The 27,198-nt window shown below is 35.2% G+C and overlaps 1 protein-coding gene across 1 annotated transcript; it reads left to right on the top strand.

Annotated features, from left to right (window-relative positions):
- The first annotated feature begins 597 nt into the window (after positions 1 to 597).
- On the top strand, positions 598 to 17,400 carry LOC120346760 (uncharacterized). The gene is made up of 18 exons (XM_078115496.1): positions 598 to 705; positions 1,521 to 1,712; positions 2,244 to 2,346; positions 3,863 to 4,002; positions 4,435 to 4,592; positions 5,203 to 5,371; positions 6,019 to 6,045; positions 6,869 to 7,063; positions 8,517 to 8,699; positions 9,669 to 9,863; positions 11,387 to 11,560; positions 11,937 to 12,131; positions 12,609 to 12,791; positions 13,139 to 13,366; positions 14,107 to 14,236; positions 14,659 to 14,804; positions 15,784 to 15,944; positions 16,299 to 17,400. The coding sequence occupies exons 1-18, from the start codon at positions 663 to 665 to the stop codon at positions 16,458 to 16,460; spliced, it is 2,784 nt and encodes a 927-aa protein (XP_077971622.1). The 5' UTR covers positions 598 to 662; the 3' UTR covers positions 16,461 to 17,400.
- Positions 17,401 to 27,198: the final 9,798 nt, after the last annotated feature.

Raw genomic sequence — 27,198 nt, 5'->3', positions numbered from 1 at the left:
TAAGTCACCTGGGTGTGAAGCGATTTGCGTGAATTAGCTTTGTAAAATATAAAAATTTATACTTTAAATGCCATAATAACATGTCCTTGGATATCAGTGGCTGATTGTACATGGCGTTCTTCAAAACAAAGGACGTTGTATGGAAAAATTAAAAACCAATATGCCATACCACATGGTAACTTGTCACCAAGAGTTTGATTAAGTATAGGAACTTGGCCATTGGGCTAACGCACCAACAAGGAGATTATAAGCCACTGTGCTATACTTACATATCATAAGTTATCAGTGGCCCCTAAGGGTCTTCTTTGGAGCAAAAGATTCTCCCAAAATACTAAAAAACATATATGCTATATTGTATGGTAACTTGTCACAAAGACTTCAATTGAACCACCAAAGTGTCAAGAAATCGGAATTATTTTTCAAATGAATTCTAAGAAACAATGAAGCGTAATCGTACACCAAAGCGTTGCTATCCCACGCTATAAAGTTCCTGATGCGCAAATGTTTGTGAATAACACGCTAATAAAGGAAGAATGTAGCGCTTTAAACGCTGATTTAAGTCTATATATACCGAATAGAATGAATATTTTGCAAGGACGTGGAAAATCACGTTTCGTCTTGAATTCTGGAAAATTGAAGTCATCTTTCGACTAAAGTCAACGATGAGAATTCTCCTTTTACTCGGTCTGGCGTTAACTGTTGCAGGTTAGTATCTTTTGTTGCAATTTTATATTTTGTTTGACACTGAGCTTTTCACAATGTTTTTACTATTTGCCTCAAATGAAATGATAATTCCGATTCAATAGATTTAAATAGCTTTATTTCATTTGTTGAGGCGTTAAATATTTGCTTCTAAATTCCGTTATCAGATCATTTTAACTTAGTTTCTGATAAACTTGATTTGATTTGATTTTTATCTTTAACCTTTTTTTCTTACCAATTGTACATCATTTATGTTAAAATTTCGAAAAAAATTATTCTGAAAATATCACGGAGTGCTCTTTAAGCTAGTAAGCTGATGCGAACAGTTTAAAGTATTTCAATAAAAGCAACTTAGCAATTACAAATTTCAGTTCTCCCTCCCTTGACTATTCCCAGCTATGACTTTTTGAGTTCATTTCATACTTTGTATCACTATAGCTTCATTCACAAGTTAGATTATAGTTTGATTTGCAAAATAAGGCACGAAGTGGGCTCATGAATTGTTTTGCTATATTATGTTGTTGTTGTTGTTGGTGTTTTTCTTCCTGTTATGAAAATATCGCTTTTCTCGTTCACTAATGGACCAATTGCTTTAAAATTTTCAGTGGATGAAGATTGCATTTTTCGCTAGTGGACTTTTATTGGAATTTGTTCCTAAATTTTCTATGAAGCTTATGAGATCTAATATTTCATCCAAATTTTTTGCAATATTTTATTATTTTTCATAAGAACACGGATTTTAATCCGGAAGCAATCTGACAACTTCATTTGTTAAGAAAAATAGCCCATTAACATATCTTTTGATTCGATTTATTCAGGGAAGGACTGCTTCGAGCCAATGACTGTTTTACCTCATGGTGAGGTGACTTGCACTTCTTACGATGGCGCTGTCGGGTCCTCGTGTGAATTAAGATGCACCGATCCTAAATACGAGATGGTGCGTCCTATGAATTCGATTGTTACATGCTTGCCAACTGGAGAATGGGACAAGAAATTTTCATGCTGTCAAAGTAAGTTTATTTTTCTACACGAGGTAAAGTGTGTAGCCCTATTCCTGATTATGTTGTTCATATTTTTTGCTTTATTACTATCTCGGTAATAACGCGTCCGACATAGAATGTACCGTATTTTATACACCATTGGGCGCACTTTCTCAAAAATCGATCGGTATGGTCGGATAGTGCGGTTAATTGTCTAGACCAGTGGTTCTCAACTTTTTTTTTCTTGTGGCCCACTTCCGTTGCACAAAAATTCTGTGGCCTATTAACTTTCAAACAAAACATAACAAAACATAATTAATATAAGCATTACCATTTAGTAGCTTAGAACAGCATTATCATTCATTGCTACTACAATCGAAGTATAAATAATTTATCAACAACTCTTGTGATTTTTAATATGTTTGTGGCCCATCTGAAAATGGTTTCGTAGCTCAGCAGCCTTATATCCCGTAGAATACGATAGATAATGCGGAAGGCACTCAGTTCAATACACTATATCCTACTGCGCTATGTGTGAAAATATTTGTTCATAATTCTCAGAGTGCGACAAAGCCGCTGATATTGTGATTGTTGTCGATTCTTCTGGTTCAATCACGAGAAGCGACTACGGGAAAATGAAGAACTTCATAGCAAACGTTATTGGGTGAGTTTGGTGTGATCATTTTTCCTACACGGCGCTTTCTTTCTTTTTAAATGAGGCGTTTCGGCCGTGTTTTGGCAACGAGAGACCGTGGTCTGCAAACAAAATAGAAGTTGCCTCATCAACACGACGTATATTGTACCAAACTTTTGCAATGACAATTCAAAGAACTCCTAAATAAATTGTGAAATTTCAGGTTTGCTTTGGTCTCGGGCCCGCAAATTCAGTTTATTAGTCGGGCTCGGATCGAGTCGGGTTTAATACCCAAAGACCTGGGTCGGGCAGGGTTGAAATTTTTGGGCTCGAACTTATCTCTACTTTGGACTAGCGGCTACTGTCAGATAAAAAGCTAGTATTTATTTAAAGAACCGAAAGCATCCCAGATCTCGAGCCTAGTAAAGTAAACGCCGTAACTGCTCAAATAACGGCGCTCCAGAAGTGTGTGTACCAATATGGAGGTGACTGATTTTGTTCGCCTACTTTACATCAAGTTGTGTAAAGCGACTAAAACCTATGGGCATGAGGTATATTCACTTGGCTAACACAGATAGTCCCCGAACTCGTAGAACTAAAATAAGGAAAAATTGGAATAAAATTATGGCTTAACCCTAACCTGGTACACACCTACGGGAGAACCAAATAATGCCAAACAAAATGTTATGTAAAATTTCAATGTATTTAAAAAGCAAATCTCTATGACGCAGGAAATAATTTCCAAAACACGCGTTTAGTTCTTATCAACGTTTACTATTTTCCCTTGCCGTTTAGGGTATTGTATTTGCGCAAGACTAAATTTTTTCTCAAAAAAATGAAAGTTCGGGTTGTATTGTATTGGGTCCTATTTTTATTTGGCGTTATTTGAGCACTTACAGCGTTCATTTTCTCACCACATTTGTTGTCAGCGTTATTTAAGCAGTTACGGCGTTTACTTCGAGAGGGCCCAAAAAGGCCCAACCCAAATTAGTTTCCTGCATTATGATCGAGAATATCAAATTTTGTTACCGCCCTGTTTAAAATTATTTGGTGCTTGGATTAAAAGTACAAAACCCAAACAGTGATAGCAAAAGAATAAATTCGTTAACGTCGAAGAATCAAAACAAATTCGGACAATTTACTTAACATTAATAACCAAATGACCAATCTATAAAACCTTGGTCCATAGCACCGGTTCTCAATCGGTGGGCCATGGCCCACTTCTGGGCCACAGAAACATTACCAGGTGGTCCAAAAACCTATATAAAATTGCTGGAGCTATTGATAAATTAGTTAAACTTTGATTAAATGGTGATGCTGTTTCTTGCTACTGAATGGTAATTCTCCTTTTAATTATAAAAATTGAAGTGTCTATCTTTGAAAATTTTTTTTTTTTTTATGTTTTTCTTGTAGTTTTCCCCTCGCATGAGAAAAGTAGTGTGCCACAGATATGTTTTTGTGCCACAAAAGTGGGCCACAGAAGAATAAAGGTTGAGAACCACTGGGACTCTAGAGATATGTAATAAAATTAATTTAAAATTTCCAGATCTTTTGAAGACGACAAGGTTCAATTCTCGGCAGTCCGATTTGCAACAAATGTGGACACCAGAAACAAAATACTGTTTGGAGAGTATGGCATATCTGACATGGTGGAAAAGGTCGAGCTACTTCCGGGTCCAGGAGGAAGTAAGTTCATAATCAATACTTGAACAGGGGTGTGCAAGCTTCGGTCCACGGGGCGAATGCTGCCCTGCGTTACCTCTGATTTAATCTTGCTGACAAGGGTCGCGAATTTTATATTTCACATTCATTTTTGAGTAGACTATTTTAAAATTATGCTTTACAATACATTTCTAATAAAAAGTATATTTTTAGCCACATTTCCGCTTAATATCTTCATAAGAGATGCCCATCAAATAATTATAGGGACCAACTCGATTAAATACACCCTGTGCGAAAATCTGACATGGAATTTGAATTCGAAATTTTATACCTACGGTGCCAATCATCAAAGCCTAAATCTTGAACCACAAGGCTACGTGTACTTAAGCCTTGAATTTATGAAGGCGTGAAACGGTTGTTTAACACAAATAACCACCCTATTATTCAACCCCATAGAAACTGCTCTTGGAGCCGCTCTCTCCTACACAAGAACGGCAATGCTGAGACATCACAACAGAGAAAAAGTGCCCGACATGGTCTGGGTAATAACGGATGGTGACGCGACAGATTCAGTCAAGAAGGCGGCAAGATTACTCAGAAGACAAAAAGTGGAGGTATTGAAAGATGTTTATAAATTTTTATGCCATGTTTTCACGCTTTCACTTAAAAAAAGTTTTATGCAAGAGAAATTTCAATGACGATGCCAACATGATCAGACTTTAAAACTGCTAGGCCACCGCGAATAATGTTGATTTTAACGGTCTTGAATTTTTTTAAACGAAATTTCATGAATATGGCAGATTAGATAACAATATTATTAAGCTGTCATGCCTAATACAGTTAGGTAAAAGAGGAAAACCACTATTTTTTCAATAAAAAATTGCCTAAAAGCAAGGTCCCGAGCACTCAATCAATCAGACATACAAAAGCTTGATTTCTGATCTACTTATCGACGACCACTAAAGTTATAAGAGTTCCTCGATCTTTCGAGAACTGTGACGTAAAGCTGCGCTTTGATCAATATCGATCAATTTATTAATAAGATACATCAAGCAGCTCTTGTCAAATGGTCAGAAAAACACCTTTGATGTATAGGGATTTCCACACAACTGAAGTTCATCGAAAAAAAAAAAAATCTTCGGGCATAAACTTTTTTGTTCAGTGTAGGTACATCGACAGTAATTGCAAATAGATAAAACTAATATTTCCCTCTTCATTTTCAAGATTATCGCACTTGGAATCAAACAGCCTGGAGAACCGTTATCCATTAAGCAACTAGAAGAAATAACTGGCAACCCTGATAACGTCATCGAAGTAAAAGGAATGGAATCGCTGAAAGAGGAATTGAGAGGCCGAATCGTTGGAAAAATCTGTAAATTCTCATGTCCTCATTGTGAGTAGATTATGATATCTCCATTTTGGGAAGCAGCGGTTCCCAACCGGGGGACTGTGGACTTTGTCGCAGTAAAATCAAAATAGCTCATGCCAGATTATTTAGAAAGCCAAAGTTGCAACTGTATAACGTTTGATCACTGCTATATGTCATAGCGAGTCAGCACATAAAAGCGTCTCTTCTATATAAGGTGAAAATATTCAAAATTACACTATAACTTGACGCCATATAAAACTAATTCAAAAGACTATGGAACATCCAATAGTGGGCAATGCATAACATAGAGCAGGGGTGTGCAGCCTCTGGCCCGCGGGCCAAATGCGTTGTGCGGCTCGCGGAGAAATGCTAGTTCTGAATGATGTGCGGCCTGCGAAATTAGTTTTTAATTTAATCTGATATTTGCGGGTAATTTCATTCCCTTTGCGTTGGGAAACCTATACCTAAGTCCAATTTATTATCTATGCCTACGAATTTACAATGCCAACAGATATATTGCGGTTTTGCCTAGTTATTTCTATCTGGCTCTCCTGTATTAAAGGATGCACACCCCTGACATAAAGCGTTAGATTTGTTTAATAACCAACGTTACACAAAGATTTCAGAATTATTATAAATTTATTTAAATAATTATTTTTTTTAATTAACAGATCCTCCAACTACGCCACCGCCACCACGTGAGTATAAGATTGTTTATTGAATATTGAAATGCAGGGTCTCCCAATTCTCAGGTCGTTTGAAACATATTTCAGAGAAAACATTGCTTTTGTGAAAAGCGTCATAGTTTGGTTACAATTATACACAATCATTCAGAGTTATATATATTTTTTTACATTATTCGGAAATATTTGAGAAGTTTATGGCAATTCGGAATTAGATAAATTGCGGTCCAAAATAATATAGTAATCAAGCTATCTTCGTGCCCAAACTTCTCAGCATGGAATAATAATGATCAAACGGAAATAAAAACACAGAATTGGGGAGGGGGCAGGGTTTCAAGCAGTATTCAAAGATTATTTAATGAAATTCATGAAGCCCCTAGCATGGGAAACGTGAGGAATTATAGAATAAACTAATGTTGGGAAAGACTTTCTAATCCCTGAGGTTGTATCGAATCAACCACTGAGTTAATGACTTGAGTTGATGATGAGTTGGAGTTATTTAATTTATATGACTTGAGTGGCTTCAAGATTTTGATGAATGGTGAATCGATTTGTATTCTAGTTGAGTCAATTATTCTTTGGGCCCTCCCGACAGGAAGGGAAGTCAGAAAGTCTGAAGTTTCCAATTGCCGAGTTAGTTCGCTAACAACGTGAATTTTCAAAACTGGTCCAAAAAGCGTTTCAAGCTACGAAAAATTGCTGTGTATGACAAAAAAAATTCTCTCTCACATTTCAAGGGGTGGAGGTTTCGACCCCTAAAACCCCCCTGGCTACGCCTCTAAATGGGACAGCCAAGATTTATCAAACTTATATTTATATGAATTATCTATTTTCACAGCCAAATGTGATCCTAACCCACCCTCACCGCCGACTGGAGGTTCTGTAAATTGCGATAGCGATACCGCAGACATTGGAACGAAATGTGACTTCGTTTGCAAACCAGACTCTCAGCTCGAAGGACCCGAGGACGCAGTCTGTGAAGAAGATGGAAAGGGAGGTGCAAGATGGAGCCAAGAAGCCAAGAAATGTGTCAGTAAGTCAAGCTGTTAATTTATTCCCAATTTCATATTGTAAGCGGCAGATGTAGAATTTACTGGCCCGTAATAAAGATACCGAGCCCAAATATACCTTGCTGAACGTTTCACATGTTTTTACCTTTTTTGCAAAATTATTATTTTTTTTTTACGGTTGTTTACAGTTTTTACGTGTTTTTTACAACTATTTGGTAGTTTTTCACTGACAACTTGGTGGGTGGTCAATGACTAAACATAAATATTTCGATCTTACTGAAAAGTAGTGTTGCCTTTAGGTAGGAACATGCTAACTTTGTTTCGTAGCGTGGTCGACAAATAACAAATAGAATTATTTATAATCGGGTTAAAACTCATTGCCCACCCCCCTATTTAAGCTAGACGGACAATGTCGAATCACAACAAAACAGTCCTTCTAACAATAGAAACTTTAAATTGAAGCCAACATCGTAACAGCAATCAGCCAAAAATCATAGCTTTCAAAAAAAAGTTGTGTTGCAAATATTGTCTTAGAACGCCATGCCCTTTTTGTGTATTGTACGGTTGTAGTCATCCTAATATATAGGGTCTAAAAAGTCAAAGGAATTTTATCGATATCATATATTGTTTTGGCTCTCACAGATGTATTTGATGAAAGAAAAATAGTCAAACAATTCCTGAATAAAAAAACACACCTGGTTAAGATATATTGAGAACGGACTTCATAACAAAATTCAAATTGTAACAGAACTTTATCGGCACCTTGTATTCATTGATCAACGTAACATGTTTAAAAGAGAACGCTATGCCTTTTCACGTATTGTACGATTGTATTTATATTTTTAATACGCAATCAGAGTTATTTTTGATTTTATATTTATACATTGAATCATTTTGTCACATGCGCGTATCACGAGTAGGGCTGGGCATTTCGAATCAAATATTCGAAACTAATCTAATAGTAAATTATTTAAATCGGTTTAAAGCAACTTTTCGAATCGCCCGCCGCCTTCTTGTTTTACACCCTTTGCCAATGGTCGAGGTAAATTTCTCTATTTTTTTTTCATTTAAGCCATAGTTTTTCAACACATTTTTGACATATGACTGTTTGTTGTAATGAGGTATTGATGAAAACCTGTTTTTTTTTATTGGCAGTGATGTATTCTATGTTTTCAGTAATTTATGTGTATGGAGGACCTAAAATAATAAGAAAGTTACATACAATTTCATACCTTCCAAGTATTCGAGATTCGAATCGATTCGAAACAATTATTCGATTTGATTCTAAAATCATCAGGTATTCTAAAATGCCCAGCCCTAATCACAAATGAACGCGCGACTGAATCTAATACCAATAGACAAAGGAATTGAACAAAATACTTATAATAATTTTAAATGTATTTTTGTCTTTAAAACAAGTCGACTCACACTAATTCAACCTATTCAATCCTAACACCGTATTATTTCTTCCTATAGAAAAATGCAAAAAGCCTCCTCCGCCAACCTACGGTACCGTAAAATGCAGTAACTTGGACAACAAACTAATCGTCGGTTCATCTTGCACATTCAAATGTAACGAAGGATATCAAGTTGTTGGGAAAAGAGAAACCGAGTGCGAAAAGGACGGAACATGGTCAGAAAAGGCACCAAAATGCGAACGTAAGTGAAGTATTTACCCTATGTGAGACTTTATAGATATTTTACTTTATTAATGTGGGATCTTTTTTTCAAAGTCCCCGCCAACGCTCCAATTAAATAAATTAGTAAATATTCAGTTAGAGTTCGGGTTAAGAATGCAAATTGCGCTGAAAATTCCTATATTTGAATCATTTTTAATCCCAACTCTAACTTCAACGCAAGGCGTTTCCACAAGTTTACAATCATATCCGAAAGTATATATTATTATTATATGTATAATTGTTTAAATATAATCAAATCTCTCTCCGAAACGGGATTGTCATTGCTGACCAGCCGTGACACTCTTCACAAATCGACGCTATAGAGCCCGGTTCTGCGACATTTTGAACAACGACATTATAATCAAATACACGGGTGTAAATAGTCAAATAATAAGTGAATTTCACAAGTGTTACGTAAAAGACCCTCAAGCGTTCTACGTCATATTGTAGTTTCGCATTTTTTTGATTGAAATATTTTATATAGATCAAATATACATAAAAAATTTGCGCAGGGGTTTCTTGATTCTCTGAAATATCTCATCAAGGTTCTGTCCCACCAAAAAGGTTTAAAACAACAGTACTGGGATATTAAAACGGATTGAATAGGTTTCAGCTACATCCCTAACATTGCAGTATCTACTGCGGTATTCAATAAGGCCATAGTTTTTTTCCGATTTCTCTATTTCAATTCTATTACGAATTTGGGAACTGTCTGTGTTAGCCAATTGAATATACGCCCTGCTAATTGGCCTCAGTCTCTCTACACAACTTTATGTTAAGTAGACAAACAAAATTAGCTAACTCCATATTGGTACACATACTTCTGGGGCGCCATTTAATTTGCTGCGCCTATATATAATTAGGTTTTTGATACAGACCTAAAAGGTCTAAAGTAGTATACGAATTAACTAGTGAGTTGTAAATCCTAATCAAACATTTTCTATTTCAGCTCTTTGCAAGCCACACCCACCACCAGGACCAATCAATGGCGAAGTTGAATGCAACAACGAAAAGGCAATAGTCGGAACTCGTTGTGATTTCGCTTGTAAGGTTGGATACTCGCTCCAGGGATCAGAGAAAACAATCTGCAAGAAAATTTCCAATGAAAAAGCTGAATGGAGCCATAAGGCACCAATATGTACCAGTAAGTGAAAAAAGATTACATTTATCAATATCGATTGGGTCCTAAACTACCGACTACTTCTTTTCCTTCTATGCTTTTGTATCAGTGGATTCATATGCGTGTAATACAATGATGCTGTAGCAAGGGTGAAAATGCCTACCCTAAATGATTCAGAGCAGGGGTTTGCAACCTGCGGCCCGGGGGCCAAATGCGGGCCACAAATAAAATGGGTGGCCCGCGGAGAAGTGCGAATTTTGAATTGTGTGCGGCCCGCAAAGCGAGTCTTTAATTTAGTTTAATCTAGTACGTGTATATATTTTTAATTCTTTTGCGTTGCAAAGCCCCTGCCTAAGTGCAATTATTATTTATGTCTATGACGTTACAACTTTTTTGTGCCTACAGCTACAATAAAACCTATGTTCGATGAAGGTACGGCCCGCGGTTCCACCCAGGTATTTGAAATCTGGCCCTCTTGTATTGAAGGTTGCACCCCCTGATTTAAAGTCTTGCTGCATACTAACTTCCATGTATAAATTAGGGAGTCTTACCTTGGCCATACCAAGCTTGAATATTTGTGTTAGTTGTGCAGCAAGACTCTTAAATCACATAGAATAGTTATTATTGTATCTTTTGTACCGAGACCCCGCTAACTAAATAGCCCATCAACAATTAACAATAGCAAATTAGTAATTATTCAGTTAGGATTAGGGTTAGAGATGCAGATTGCGCTGGAAGTTTATTTTTTTCAAATCATTCCTAACCGCTACTTTGACCCTGTTATTTAAAAACATTGCGGGGTGCTTTTCTCAAATCTCACATTTTGCATTAGTGGTGGAGGCTTTGTACAAAAAATCCTTATTATTATATACGGCACATGTCCTTAAACCTACGGTCGAAGCGAGTCACAGCCGAGCGAGTCACAGCAAATTTAAGTCTGACGTGAAGTTAAAATAATTTTAAAAATGCGAGTTACAAGTGGGGCTGGGCATTTAAACATATCTGATGATTTCAGAATGGAACCGAATATTTTTTTGGAATAGAATCGAACTCGAATACTTTTTATTGCAATGGATCCTCCAGAAAATAAATTACGAAAATATAGAATCCGCCATACAACAAACAAGATGGCGGAGATTCGAAATTAATTTCGAAATTCAAATTTACAATTCGATTCAATTCAAAATGCCCAGTCATAGGTACAAATCGAATCGACACTATATTAGTCATAACCGGGGCTACTAAGTCGGATCTGTAGTTTGGTGTATTTTCACTACATCCGACGTTCGAGTTCGGAGTTCGTGTTTTTAAACTCCGGAGGTGAAGGTCGGAATCCAATTCGGTGTTCCTCCTGGATTGAGTCTGAATTTCAGACTTTCAATGACGATAAACTAAATGAAAAAAAATTAAAAAATTTCTTAAACTGGAATCGGTAGCCGAGTTTCTGTTGAAACATTTATTTAAATGTCTCGAGACAGTTCTAACCTTTAATTAGGTCGAGTACAATTTAACTACAAGAAATGCAACCTTAAAATCTTATATAACAGAAAAATGCAAGAAGCCAGATCCTCCAACCTATGGTACCATCAAATGTGACGATAAATTAATCGTGGGATCGAAATGCGAGTTTAAATGTGAGGAAGGATACGAAATGGTTGGAAAACCAAAGACGATTTGCGAAAAGGCTGGAACGTGGAGTGAAAAAGAACCAAAATGCATACGTGAGATATTTTTTATACGTTTTCATAAATCCACCACATATAGACCGCTAACTCACCAAATCGGCATATCAAAGACACACGTCTAATAGAAAACAAAAAGCGAATAATGAATATGAGATGAGTTTCGTGTAAGCTTTATATCGAGACTTAAAACCCAAAATGAAGAAATTCGAAAAAGTTGTTTTGAGAAATTTTTTTTTTTTTTTTCTGTAACAATTTTTTGAAATACTTGGGTTAATATTGCTCCAAATTACGACTCGATACCAGCTTACTCATTTTCATGTACTATTCTGGAATAAATTTATTTTGAAATTTCAACATTCGCCATTTTGTCTTAAATTTCACAATTTTAAATCTCGCAATATTTATACAACAGCAAAATGCACGCCACACCCCCCACCGAAACCAGAAGATGGATTTGTTGATTGCGATAACGTCGTTGCAACCGCCGGAACAATCTGTCAATACAAATGTAAGAGTGGACATAAGCTAATTGGCTCAGAGAATACAGTCTGTGAAGAAACAGCCAGAGGTGTCGTAGAATGGAGCCACAAGGCACCAACGTGCAAAAGTAAGTAAGATTATCGTTGTAACAAATGGTACTTCATGTGTGTACCAATATGGAGGTAACTAATTTCGATCGCCTGCTTTACATCAAGCTGGGTGAAGCGACCGGACAGGAGGTGTATTCACTCGGCTAGCACAGACAGTTCCCAAACTCGTAATAGAACTAAAATAAGGAAAATCGGAATATATTTATGGCTCAACCTTAACCGGTACAGATACTACGGGGGTACCTTGTTTTGGAATGTGAAAAAAAGTCTTTATCATACATAGTATTTTTTCGTAGCTCAAAACGACCACCAAGACCCTTGAAGACTCTCCAGCTGCTACGGTCTGACTTGGCAATTATAAATTTCGAAACTACCTCCCAATGAATCCAATGATTTGTCTTTTGTGTCATTGTTCAAAAATTCTATACTAACATATTGAACAATATTTACAAATAAATATTCATACATATTAATCACTTTTGTTTACTGAACAGAAACTTGCGAAAAACCCGAAACAATAGACCACGGTACAGTCAAATGCGACAAACCGGACAAATCATTAATTGAAGGAGCCGTTTGCGACTTCGAATGCGACGATGGTTTTAATATGAAAGGACAGAAAAATGCGATATGTAAGGCTGATGGAACATGGAGTGCTAAGCCCCCAACCTGTGAAGGTAAGTGAACAATTTTTACCGTAGTTTATGCGCGTGTAAAAATTTGATAATACTAGTGTTAGGAAGTCCCGGGTCATGGACCTAAATCAGTGGCTGCTTGGAGAGAACCTTGTTTAGAACTGAAGATATAAAAAGCGTAAAAATTAGAAGAAAGCTCAGTTCATCTGTCCAGTTTCGAGGGGTGGTTGATATTTGGTGTAGGGACACATGTTAAAATTAGCAAGAAAGAAAATTTGTGTAAGGACACACGTCCAACTTAGCGAGGAGGTGGGTGTTTGAAATTTTAGTGGGGGGGGGGGGGGGGTGGGAGACCACTAAGTTAACACTAAACTGTTCGTTTCCTATAGAACCAAAAGAATGCGAGAAATGGAATGAATTTGAGAACGGAAAGATGACTTGCAAACCAAAGACAAAATTCGTTGAAGGAACCAGATGCGATTTTAAATGCGACGATGACTACGTTATGATTCCAGGATGGAAAAATTACACAATGTGCAACGCTAGTGTAGTCAGTACTGAAGTCGGTTTAAAGACAGAGTTACATTGGACAAACCAATTACCGTGCTGCGGAAAAGGTACCGTTTATCATTAAAAGTTAGATTTAGTAATAAGTAACGAAATTAGCGAAACTTTTCTCCCAACTATAGTTTGAGTTTGAACGGCGTAGTTTTGAACTTCGTTCATGTTTTATAATAAATATTCATTTATCGTGAAATTGAATGAAGGCTGACCTTAAAAAATCTAACAAATCTAAATGAATCCAAAATAAAAAAAATATAAGATCTGAAAATATATTAGTCACTGTCTTTAATTACTGATATAGTACTTTACTGTCGATAATTCTTAGACCAACATGTCGCCGAGAACACATTTTCTGCCACCATATTGTAGCCATCCCCGTTTAAGGCAATATGCTATGGTGAATATTTTGGACATTCTAAAATGGCTACTTCGCTTTTGCTTCGCTCGGAGTGGCGGTGTGAAAACGCCAAATTGAGAACGACGCGGTTACAAAATCCAAGTTTAAATTTGTAGCATTTTATCAACCTAACCTGTTTCTATTCTTTATCAGTCCTTAAATATCGCAAAAAACTTCTATCTCAAAACTTTTTTCTCATATGAAATACAAAGCATTTTGCAAAATAGCGTTCCGTGCTGAACTTCAGAAAATATATCATCCAATGCAATGAAATAAAACTTCAAACTATTCTATTGTAGTCAAATTGCACACACTAACCAACATTATTTTACCAATTCGCTACAGCCATTTGTTGTCGTCATGGCATTATTAAAAAAATAAATTTAATGTTTTCAGTGACGTGTGACAAAGATGCCAAAATGGATCTCGTAATCGTCATGGATTCTTCGGGATCAATTAACCCACTCGGAAAAAACGGTCCCGACTATTATTCGAAAATGAAAGACTTCCTTGTCGATTTGATTGAGTGAGTTTAACTATACTATTTGATAAGAGCTTTTGAGCAATAGTGTACATAGGTGTCCTATTTATTATTATTTTCTATAGCGCAGATGTGGGCAATTTTTTTTTTGGAATGGGCCAGTTACAGATAATAGACTTGGTTACTGGTCCGGAGGCTCACTATGGAATTATGAATAATTAAACAGTTATTTACAAAAAAAAAATCTAGTGAACCAAAGGGCATAAGTATTAATACTCACGAATGCTCATTCGGAAGGATTAGTATGACATACATGTGGATCGCTATGCACATTATATTTAAATGTGGAGAATTACATATTTATTTTAGCCGACGATTCGTTGTTTGCATCGATATTTTTAAAAAAAATTTATATTCATGAAAATGGGCCTGGGGAACACTGCTAAATTGCTATTTTTGTTTTGAAGTGGCTTCAAGGGAGATGGATTCCATTTTGGTGTTGTAAGATTCAACACTGAGGTTGTAAAAGAAGACACAATTTTACTCGATAAATATATTGGAAACAAAGCAGGGATTAAGAAAGCTATCCTAGGTTTCGATGGACCTGGCGGAAGTGAGTATATCAAGCTTTTGCTGTGGAGGGCTTAGTGGCTGTAGACTCGAATATTAGAATCGAATCGAATTCAAAATTATTAGAATCGGTTTAGACAATAATTTTGAATCGCCGCCATCTTGAATTAAAGTGAATTCAACAATCTTTTTGTGAAGCTGACTATTATCTTACCAGCAAGTCATTGATGAGGCATGGTTATTATTATGTGTGGACACTGAGTGTGTGGACAAGTACAATTAGACATCTTCCAAGTATTCGAGATTCGATTCGATTCTGAAAACATTAGTATTAAGAAATGCTCAGCCCTAGTTGTAGTGTTTTCTTTTGCCAGAGTTTTTTTAACCTCTATTCCTGCCTTTACAAGTTTCTACAGTAAAATCCACCTCTATTTTTTTTATATTTTGACTTTTACAAATACTTATAATGGGTATAATTATTGCAAAACCGTCACACGGTGCGCATTTTTTAATTTTGATGACTTGAAATGGGATAAAGATCCCACAACAACTTTTAAATAAATCAAAGTAATAGCCTTTTATCCACAAAAGCAATCTTTAATCACTGAAATATTCAAAGCAATTTACCCAGTAGGTAATGACAAAAGTGATTTTTTCACAATATCAACCACAACAACAAGAAAAACTCTGGCAGCGGAAAATATTCAATGATTATGACCCAAATTTTTGTATTGCTTTTGTATTGTTCTGGCACTCTCCCAATATTAGTTATTTCTCTTTATCGAAAACAGACCCAACATTTGATACCATTATTTATGTGTATGCAATTGCGTTTCTTCCACAGTTGTAAAATGCTTGTCTGAAGAAGTCTGACCACGATCAGATGATACGTTCCGGAAATACATTTGTGTTAGTGTGCAGCTAGAATCTTAATTTAAATAGAACTGCCATCAACAATTAAACATAACAAATCGACTCATTTGTCCACTTCGTTTCAATAATGGTAAAAACTTCTTTTTCAGAAACAGCCACTGCAGCGGCTATTAAATACGTCCGCAAGAAGGTTTTGCCAACCGGAAGAAAAGGTGTTTCAGACGCAATTCTAGTGGTGACTGATGGAGCAGCCACTGACGTTAAGGATCTTCCGGCGGAGATAAAAGCCATTAGAGATGGAGGAGTTGATGTAATTACCATTCTTTTAAGTTTTTTTACAACTGATATGAAAATATCTGAAACCACTGGAAATTGATGTAACAAAAAATAATACAAATATAAGATAGGAAAACTTTGCCCAGAGATAAGTACGTCTGAGTGAGGGTGCTTTTTATTTCAATGGGCACTAATACCTGGGTCACTGATGTGAAGTGAGCGAACAAAATTAGTTATCTCCATATTGGTACACACACTTCTGGAGTGGCAAATTCCATACCGAAAAAAAAGAATTGACGTCATTCATATAGCTTTAGTAGTTCTTAGTAACCCCACCCATAATTTTTTTCAAAGATGTTTTGTGATTGATTTTTTTTTTAATTTTCAGACTTTCGCACTTGCGATTGGCCCGAAAGTTGGTGAAACAGTTGACATAATCGCTGGAACTGAAGACAATAAGATAATAATCAGTGATATGGAGGGTCTTACAAAAGAATTGATAGATAAAGTCCTTAGCAAGTTCTGCTCTAATACATGTGAAGGAAAGTAGACGAAGACTGGTGACGGACTTTGGGTTTCCCACGAAAATCCATCATTATTATTATGCTTATAGACTTGGTATTATTGACAAAAAAACCTAAGCAGGTGAAAATGAGGTTGAAATTTAACTTTGGTGCTTGTTTTTCTATATTCCTATTGGGAGAGAACGCATGAAATACTCCCTCAGGAAAATATAAACAGTATCATGTATCCCTAAAGGCTCATATAAAGATATGCTTTTTATTTCACTTGTAATATGATCTCGTTTTTATATTATGACGTCAATTTATTGTTATGTGACCTCACCTTTATTATGACGTCATTTTTAGTGTTATGTGACCTCACCTTTAATATGATGTCATTTTTATTGATATGTGACCTCACCTTTATTATGACGTCAATTTTACTGTGTCTTCCAATATTTATATCATTGTTCCCACAGTGAAGTCCAGACTACTCAGTCTTTACTATTCCGTGAAAAGAAGAAGGGAAATCGGTTTTTAAAATCTTGCGTTTTTGTCTATGATACCAAGCTGATTATTTTATATTTACAGTGTTTATGCCCAATAGAATATTTAGATTCCATGATTTGGATCTGGTGGATTTTCGTGGCAAATATATAGGGTTTGATTTACTAATTAACATATTTGTTCTGTTTACTTATAGGATCAATTGTCTTTGTTTTTCACGACAACATATACGTTCTTTGCTTATACTTAGCCATATATGTGCCCCTTACATGCAATAATTTTTAGTATGGACATTAGTTGCTTTAGTATAGCTTTGTTGCGATGTTTATTGTTTACATTTTCAACTGTGTGGTTAGTATAATACAAACCCTGTTTAAAACCATATGATATTTTATAAGACAAAGAAACGACATTTATTTCTATTATTATTTGTGTATTCGATATTAAAAATACATAGAATTATTGTTTATACGGAGAATACTGCAATAAAACGTATAAAAAATGTGATTTGTGTATTTGTTCTGGGTCGAGTTGTTATGAAAAAAATTTCGTTTTTTTCGGTTCCCACAAGCTAGATCAGGGGTCGGCAACCTTTTGTCGCTCGCGGGCCAAAATTAAGATTTCAAGTCTTTGGCGGGCCGCACATATTTTCAGAAAGTTGAAAAATCGAACGGATGGTACTTTTTATAATAAAAATCATGTAGTGATACATCTCTCGAATAGAATATAGATTTATTTCCTCATTGCATCTCATGAAATTTCATTTGAATATTTTCAGAGCCATTGAACCCTTTGCACTTAGCATCAACTTTTCTGCGTTTTGTTGCCATTAGCTTAATTATGATTAAATTATATGCTCATTAAACGAGTAATTGTGAAATTGTGCGGGCCGGATTATAGTGCTCCGCGGGTCGGATCCGGTCCGCGGGCCGTAGGTTGCCGACATCTGAGCTAGACCAATTGCTTTAAAATTTTCAATGGGTAAAGATTGTATTTTTCTATAGCAGGCTAAAATTTATTGATTTCAAAAATTTCTGTGAGCTCTAATGTTTTCGCTTTATTTTGTGCGTTGACGTCGTAGAAATTAAAAATTGCGCATTTTGTGGCGGTTCCGTGTTCGCCTTACCTATTTGGTGGTCAGGCGGTGCTAGTAAGCTACTGTGAACGATTTCATACCCGTATCACTTTGTTTTGGCCTTTGTATCCATTTATTTAAGCATCGCTCTCTTGTCCATTGTCGTATTACTAAAATTTAATGTAAAAACATCACATGCATTAATACTATAATGCTGCAAAATGATTAGTTGTGCCACTATAGTGTATAGCGCAGTTTTTCCCAACCCCAGTCCGCGGTCTCAAATGAGTCCGCAGAGCGTTTTAATGAGTCCGCAACGAGTCAGAAATTCACTGCGGGCCGTAAACGTTTTTGCGAAACCTAATTAATTATCAGCCAAGTTAGGATTTGCGTTTGAATTTACAAAAAAAAAAAAAAAGTCAGTTTATTCACATGACATTAATCGCGTCAATAATTACTGGTTACTGAGTAGGGTTGGGCATATATTCGAATATTCAACTATTAGAATAGCATATTTACTAATCGAAAATTTGGTAACATGTGACGCGACAGGTCACTTGCGAGTCGCTTAATCAAACGATTGGATTTCACAACTCACTTGTGGATTTCCAACGAAAACAAGAGTCTGTACACGCTTCGATAGATTCGTAATAGGTGTTCCTCGCGAGTTCGAACAACGAGGAATAAAAAAAATTTCTGGTAGGTGTAAATGATGACAACCCAAATTTTCTAAATTGAAAAGCGGTCCGCGACCGATTAAAAACGCTTTTTAGACATTGCAAATCGCAAAATTTCGGGTGCTACCGTAGTATACGTACCAGGGCATTTTCCTTTAGGATTCTCTGCTTTACTGCCTCCAGATTGGTACGCACAGTAGTAATGTCGAATTCACACAGATTTGTCGAATTCACAAAAATACGAGTCAAAACAAGATATAATCGGGCACTTTACCACGCATGTTTGTGTCCACGGATTGTCATGAAATTTTCTGAGTAGTATTGCTCTTATTTCGTCAACACAACCGCAGATTAAGGGAATCACACATGGGGATGGATTGAATAGTTTATGCAACAGAAAAAATCATTGAAAAGTCGGCTCTTATAACGAGTGACGTATACGCGACGATTACTTCAAAAGTTGTTCACGAAAATTTCAAGGCGATGAATATGTATTCTTGATTTACTAATATATATACTTCAAATATATTTTTAATAAATACTAAATTAAGTTGTACATTCTGGAAATTTATAGCAGATAGTATGATTTTTTCTAACAGAGATAACGAATTCGCAAGATCGCAAAAAATATGTATCAAAGCTGAATATATTCAGGCAATATATTCTTTCATTATTATGTTCGCAGATGGCAGGGAAATATTAAAAAAGTAATGCTTTCATCTTGTCGTAAGTCGACGCAATCGCGAGTTACGATGATGAACACAATTAAATTAAAATACAAATACATTTTAAATTATCGTCGTTGTCATGGAATGAATACTGTGCGACAGAAAAATCCATTATACACCAAAAATGTCGGCTCTTTTAACGATTTTTCCGATTTTTAAATTCGTTGTGTTTGGTCTTTCTGTTGTGTTTGGTTTTATTGCTGCTTTACACAGAGTACGGTTGCAATAAACGCACCTTGAGTTCGCAAAGGTTTTCGCCGGTGAGAAAATAGTCCGCGACCAAAAAAGGTTGGGAAACGCTGGACTATAGCGTAATGCTTTACGCCGTATGTCGCCTACACAAGTACCCTATGTGGACCCTATGTCTTAAGCGTAGGGTTTAGGTCCGATTGCTAAATTAGATGTATAGACATGAGTGATATCCAGTAGGAAAAGAAAATGCAAATCTTCCAATAAAGTACCATATTTTACGGACCATAAGGCTCTTTTTTTTCTAAAAATTCGATTGTGTCGGTTTGTCTACACTCAAAACCAGACCAGTACCGGTTGCGCCTTAATAGCCTGAAGCGCCCTAAAAACCCTATTCTAAACATTTTATTGACGGTGCGCCTTATGGTCGGTAAAATACGGTATAACTTTAGGCAGATCTCACGTTACAAGAATGGTTTTAGTTACAGGGACGCCGGCGGCTTCAGGGTAATACAGTTTTAGTCATGTCTCATAAATATACAACCCGCTCGTTTTCACTTCCTGATTTATCTCAGTGTCCTTATTTTATTCATTTTAAATTGTTAAGTTTGAGTCTAAACTACTAAGCAGTGCTGGCATTTTTGCACCCTTGTTACGTAAAGTGTAATAATTGTTTTTAATTTCGTTGGACGGCTTCTCCTTGAACAATCCTGAATCTGATTGCCGCAAGTGTAATCGGTGTAGCCAAAACATTAGAAATAGAAATGTAGAAAGATGACAGTGCATGATCGCCAAAGGATATTTTTAGGTCAAGATTTAAATAAAGCAAAATCGGCAAATTATCGTTTTGCTAATAACAGTTGTGCTTCGCGAAAAAAGGAACGTTTTACGGAAAATTGCTAACTTTAACGTTATAAACTGAAATAATGATCAATTGATTCAATTACTCACATCAGCACTCGGCTTCATTTATTTTTGTGACTGACCAACTCTTATGATTCCAAAGAAAAAAAATATCACAAACCTATATCAAATTCGATAAATTCCATACTTTGTAATACTCCAAAAGCAACAGAAACAATAAACTTTAAATAGAATATCTGACAGGAATGTATATAAACGCCGTGAAATGTGATTTACAAGCTATAGTAGCAATAGAAACGTGAGTGAAACACAGTGTGCTTCACGGAGTCATTGTCGACCATCTTTAATATCGTGAGTTAAGGTTTATATCAATAAAAAACGTTTACTTAACGAAACTGTTGCAAATTTGATTACGCAAATTTCAGTTTCATGAGACGTAGAATTTCACTTTATTTGAAACTATTCCCGTTTACTAAAAACCGTTGTTGTCTTTAACTGCAAAATCATTCGTAATCACAGCGAGAATGGGGTCATTGGAGAATGTGGTCATTCGCAATCAACGTGATATTGCTGGTTAATATTGGACGAAAACTCGTGTGGTGACATATTTATTCCATACATAATTTAGCCGTCAGGTTTCAGGAATATTGTTTTAGGACACGAAATATACCTTGTTTTGTTATTATTATTGTGCTGGTGTTTTTTTTTTTAGTATTTTTCTTCTTGTTAGAAAAAAAATCGCTTTTCTCTTTAATTACTGGATTAAATGCTTTGTAATTTTCAGTGATTGAAGATTGTATTTTTTTGCTAGAAAGAAATCACTTTTATTTATTTCAAAAATTTTGAAGGGTGTATGAGATTTGATTTTTTTGTGCGCCGTAACGTCATCAGAATTGCACACCTTGTGGCTGTTAGTCGTGAAGACTGCGCTATCGGTAATCTACTGTGATAGATTTCATACCCGTTATATTTCGTTTCGACTTTCGTGTTCATATATTTGAGCATCGCTCTCTTGTTTTATTTTATCACCAAATATATGAAAAACAGTTATAAGTATATCGATAATGCCTGTTATGACTAATCATATTCGTTGGCCACTTTTCACTCGAAATCCTTGCCCGAATGCGGGCTATGGGAGGTCATAATTACGATGCCTTTTATGGAGCTTGACTGTTGGTGAAATCTTCATTCGACACAAAAATTTTTATTCATTTGTATCATTTTTGTTACTTCGTGTAAAATTCTCCTCCATGAAAAAACTTGAAAAACCATGAAAAGCCATTTTCACAAAATTATCATCATTTGATTGAATATTTGAACTTAAAATAAATTGTTTTCGTAGTATTTATATCCTTGTTAATATACTATATTTATAGGACTCCAACACACTATTTTAATGGCGATAAAATTTATAAATAAAAATACATTTCAAAAGTACACATGTACAAAAGTACATTTCCTTCTAAATTCCAAAAGATAACGATGAAACGAAAGGTCATTATTACAAGGTAACAGTAACACGTAAAATTTCAAATTAATTTTTGCGTGGGAGCTCGCTAATTATAAAGCGTTGTTTGTGCGGTTCTTACTCTTGTTTCTATTTTTATGTTCGAAACCGCCAGATTTGTTATTGGCTTTGGAATCTGCTAGCAATTTTACTAAGTGTGGAAAACGTTTGCTTTGGCACTTAAACCATTTACCATCCCACCAGGGACAATTCAGTGTACATCCAGTAGTTCTCAAACGCTGCGGCTTACCCCACAAGGGGAATGTAAAAAATTTTCTGAGGAGGCGTGAAGCAAATAAAAAGAAAAAAATTTGTTAGCTTTGATCTTACCCGTTTTATTTTGGATATTTACATTTATTTTATTATTTAGGTTTCATTCACATATTTTCAACGTGTTTTTGAATAAAACATAACTTCGCCTTACTATTTGTAGTATATTGTATATTTTGGGGTGGGGCGCGAGACTTGACAAATTCTCAAATGGGGGGCGCGGTTTGAAAAGGGTCGAGAACCACCGGATAAGACACCAAAATGTATAACCTACAATACTGGCAGAGGTATAGTATCCCTTCTAAACATAAAGTCATCGTGTAAACCTGAAATGTAACAAGATTTCTTCATAGAACAAGCTCGTTTTGACCGTACTATATTATTACACTGTTTTGATAGTTTTATGGAGATAATTGTATCTACTTGCAACTACAATACAACTTTCATACTTTGAGGTTAACAATTTATCAAGCAAACACACACGATGTCTCGATTCTTGCTCGTAATCTCTATAGGATACAAGCTTAATTAACTATCAGGTCAGCGAAACAGCATTGTATGCAGCATCTAAAAGGTCATCTGTACCAATCAGATAACATTACACCAATCACACCATATTGTCATTCTTAGTTTAATAAAGTTCATCCTCACAGTTACATTTATTTACACTCTGGTGGTTGTTTATGGAGGTAATTATCATTACCAGGTCAGTCAGGTCGTCTTAATCTATCATAATTGCTATCATTTCCTTGTTTTTATAATTGCAAACAAATCAAAAACAATATAACGTTTGCACAGCAATGTTCTGTTAATAAAATATATTCATGTTATATTTTCAATCAATGATATCAAATTGTATAATTACAATTCAAATATCTAAACACTCTCATATTAAAGTTTTGATAACAATAGCATTTTCAATAAATTATGAGCACCTCTTGTGTTTAGTCATGTAAAATTAGAGACAAGCAATAGTTTATTAAATATACCATTTACAAGTGTCTGTATTCTGTTGATAAGAAAAATAATAATTGGCTTGAATGACTTACAATGAACTATTCACCGATACACTCCTGGCTCCATATCACCTTAATCTTCAGTTTGTTGTTTCTGTTTTGTTGAGAAGAAAACTATTGAACAATACAATATCGGGGTTGTCATGCTTAATTTATCAAAGGTGTTATTATGCTATGTTTTATCTTATATAGATTTTATCAAACAACCATAGTAAGTTCCGATAAAGACAGCTTTTCAAAAAAAAAACTATACACAAACAAACTTATTTTTCATGGAACCTTTTATGCACGATAGTCCGTATCTTTTTGATATGATGCCTATTATTTGTCAATAAACCTTATTGACTTTTCATGAACTAACAATATATTTTTATAATATTTGTTTACTAACTTCCTTCTAGATCCATTATAGAAGATTTGTTTTTACGAAGTCATTTAGATCGTTTCAATCTACAGTTTCCTGTTTCGGATAATTGCAGTACAAATCACGATAAAATACAATGTTTAGATTTCCGTTCCTAGTTTAATAAAGTGGAGCCTCTTATAATTTAAATCAATTGCGTTTAATTAAATATTCGCAGTCCAACAAACCATCACAATAAGTTCCGATAAAGATAGGTTTTCCAATCGGGTATGAGTGCCCCTGTCAAGTCAATTGTGTTTAATCATATATCATTAGAGACACACAATAGCTTGTCTATAAAATTTGTCATTAATAAGTGTTTGTATTAGGATGATATACATTGTAATTATTATCTTGAGAGTAGCTGGTAATAACTTAATTGTCTCTTATTCCGCTTTTCTTACTAATAGCCTTATGCAGGAGTATACGTATGAAGATACAATTTTTTTTAGATTTTTTTAGGATGATTGCTATACAAATTACAAAACAATAATTGCTAGTTTAATAAAGGCACCATGCTGTGTTTCGAATCAATTGTATTTATTTGAATAATTACAATTCAAACAACCCAATAGCATCATAAATTTTGATGAAGATAGCTTTTTAAATAAAGTATGAGTTTTCCTATTTATCATATAGAATTTTAGGCAAACAATAGTCCCTTGTTTATGAAACATAGCATTCCTTAGTGTCTATATCCTGTTGATATAAAGAATCATAATCGGTTTGATATGGGCTACGATGACCTAACTATTTTTGCCCCCTCTTGTTTACTGAATCCGTATGAGGATAAGTAAACAGATCTTCTCAATCTGCATTTCGTTGTTTTAATAATCGCAGTACAAGTTACAAGACAATACTGTGTTTGGATCACCTGATCTGAAGGTAGTTCATAAAGGTCGCCCAGAATTGTTTTGAATAAATTGTGTCTAAGTGATTGATAACAATTTAAACAACAATATAATGTTAAAACAGGTTCTTACAAGTTTAGCATTTTCTATGGATTAATAACACCCCTTTCAATCCAATTGTATTTAATCATATAGAATTAGAGACAAACAATAGCTGTTGTTTATCAAACATACCATCCACAATTGTCTGTATCCTGTTTGTATAAAAAAAATTACTTGGCTCGATATTGACCTTCAATGAACTAATCACCTGGACTAAATAATATTGTAATATTTGGTTCATATAACAATAGCCTTTTCAATACCTTTGTAGTGTCCCTATCAAAACACTTATTCCAATCACATCGAATTTAGAGACAAACAATAGTCTCTTGTTTATGAAACACATTATTTAAGTGTCTGTATCCTCATTATTTGGCTTGAGATTGATTTCCATAAAACTAACTACTTGGCTATTGATGTGTATATTTTGTTAATATGAAGAATAAAGATTGGCTTAAAGGTGGTGAATTTTATGGCTCATATGTCAGAAGGATATTTAGATGAGTAACAATAATATAAAACAACAATACCATAATATTTTCATTCCATAAAATTGCAAGCTTCAGTATATTGGTTTAATGAATATTAATACAACAGTACCATTCCAAAATTGAATAATTTAACGTGTTATTTTGTTTTATAATTATCAAAATTTTCCAAATTATTTGATGTCATATATAATTTTCCCTTTCTAAAATCAAAATTAAATAACATTTCATTTTGTTCCGACCACATTCTGTTATAATTACACCATTGTAATAATGTAATTCTTATAATTCTATTATCTCAATACTAATTGCCGTACAAAGGAATTCCCTTTGTGTTTATCAAGCCTAAAGGTCAATTTGTAATAGTCGGATGCAAATGCAACAAAACACATTCAATTATTTCACAAATTGCAACCTTGTGTAATTTTCCGACAAATTGCGTCTGAGTCGCGACTTCAATCGAGAGATAATTTTTGGATGATATCGAAATAAATTTGCTGTATCCTAAAGTCATTTTATCCCGGGCTGAGGGTGTGGTAATAAAATTGATCAAATAAAGCAGGAGGCAATAAGCGTGGAAGCGTAATATCCTGTAATCATTGCACTGTTCTGCTGAACATGGTAGCATGCTGGATATATGTGGTAGCTGAGGTATGAAATACCATTAAGTCACATTACCTTTCACTTTGCCGCTTTCCTTACTGGATTGAGAATTAGAACTGAAGTTGTTTTTTAAGTTTCATGCCAACCGATTGTGAACGGTAATTCCATACTATTGACATACAGATACAAATTCCATACGCTTTGCATCTATCGCATAAGAGCGTATAACTTCTCAATCCGTCGTTTATCCGATACTTCCGAAGGTGACCGTACATTTGAACTCACGTACATTTGAACCCATGTGTATATCCGCGGGTTCAATCTATATGCGGGTGCTAAAACACATGGGTTAGATATCCGTAAAACAACGAAAATTTCTATAGGTGCAATCGTCGTGGGTACAAATGTACGTGGGTTCAAATGTAATGGAACCACTTTCGAAGTATATAAAGCAAGATGACGGACACCGGAACGTAGTCTGTGTACAAGGTTAGGGTTAGGCCCTAATTTCAGATACAAATACTACGGGAGTCACTCGAATAGGCCTCGAACTCCTAATAGAACTGAATAAAGAAAAAATGGAACAAAAATATGGCCTAACCCTAACCTGGTACACATACTACGCTCCAGTGTGCGCCATCCTGGCTCACATGCTTCGGGAGTACCGTTTATCCTCTACTTCTAGATAAGGGGTTGTTTACTGAATATATGATACAGGTTTTGTACATTAGAATTCTTGAAAATGTCGTGTCAACTAAATTCACATTGTTGATTCGAATGGAACTTGTCATAAAGCCGTCATCAAACCTATTTGATCTCACTGAAAAAAAAAAATGGAAGTAAGTTGGCCATTGCTCTGTTGTATAGATATAAAAGAAAATAAGAGAGTAAGAATAAGTGAGAAGGGTCCCACTAAAAATAGGAGAGAATAAAAGGAATAAGGCATAGGAGAGAGGCGAACTTTCTTCACGCGAAGAAAGTTCTACGACTAAAAAAATGAACCGTCGTCTCGAATAGCAAATGGATATGTGTGACAATACAAAATTATATACCGCAGGGATATTTCTATCTATCCTTTCTTTCTAATAATCATTATGGAAATATTCTTATTAACATATATTTATGATGGACCAACACAATGTCACTTTGTGTAACTAAGTTGTGTGTTTGTTATGGTTACGTGAAACTAACTACCTTTCCTTGCCATAACCTCACGAATGGTGTAATAAACTGGATACACGATATCAATATGTGTTACCTATTACAAATAGCGCAAAACAGCTAATATGATCTGTGTGAATCTAATAATGTGAACTATTCACATAGTAAAATTGATAATATAAATCATCATAATACAAAATTGGGCGATTCAGAAGTGTGTGCACCAATATGGAGGTAACTAATTCTGTTCGCCTACATTACATCAGGCTGTGTAAAGGGACTGAAACCTATGGGAGGGGGTATATTCACTTGTCCAACACAAACAGTCTTAGAACTCTTAATAG

The sequence above is a fragment of the Styela clava genome, chromosome 8 (genome assembly GCF_964204865.1).
Source record: "Styela clava chromosome 8, kaStyClav1.hap1.2, whole genome shotgun sequence".
Taxonomy (NCBI): Eukaryota; Metazoa; Chordata; class Ascidiacea; order Stolidobranchia; family Styelidae; genus Styela; species Styela clava.
The sequence above is the reverse complement of the archived record's forward strand: the minus strand, read 5'-3'. Positions and strand labels throughout refer to the sequence as shown.

Coding starts and splice junctions, on each gene's coding strand:
- LOC120346760 (XM_078115496.1), top strand. CDS start 663: ATGAGAATTCTCCTTTTACTCGGTCTGGCGTTAACTGTTGCAG. Junction 5,372..6,018: donor TAAATTCTCATGTCCTCATT/GTGAGTAGATTA, acceptor TTTAATTAACAG/ATCCTCCAACTACGCCACCG. Junction 14,805..15,783: donor TTTCGATGGACCTGGCGGAA/GTGAGTATATCA, acceptor CTTCTTTTTCAG/AAACAGCCACTGCAGCGGCT.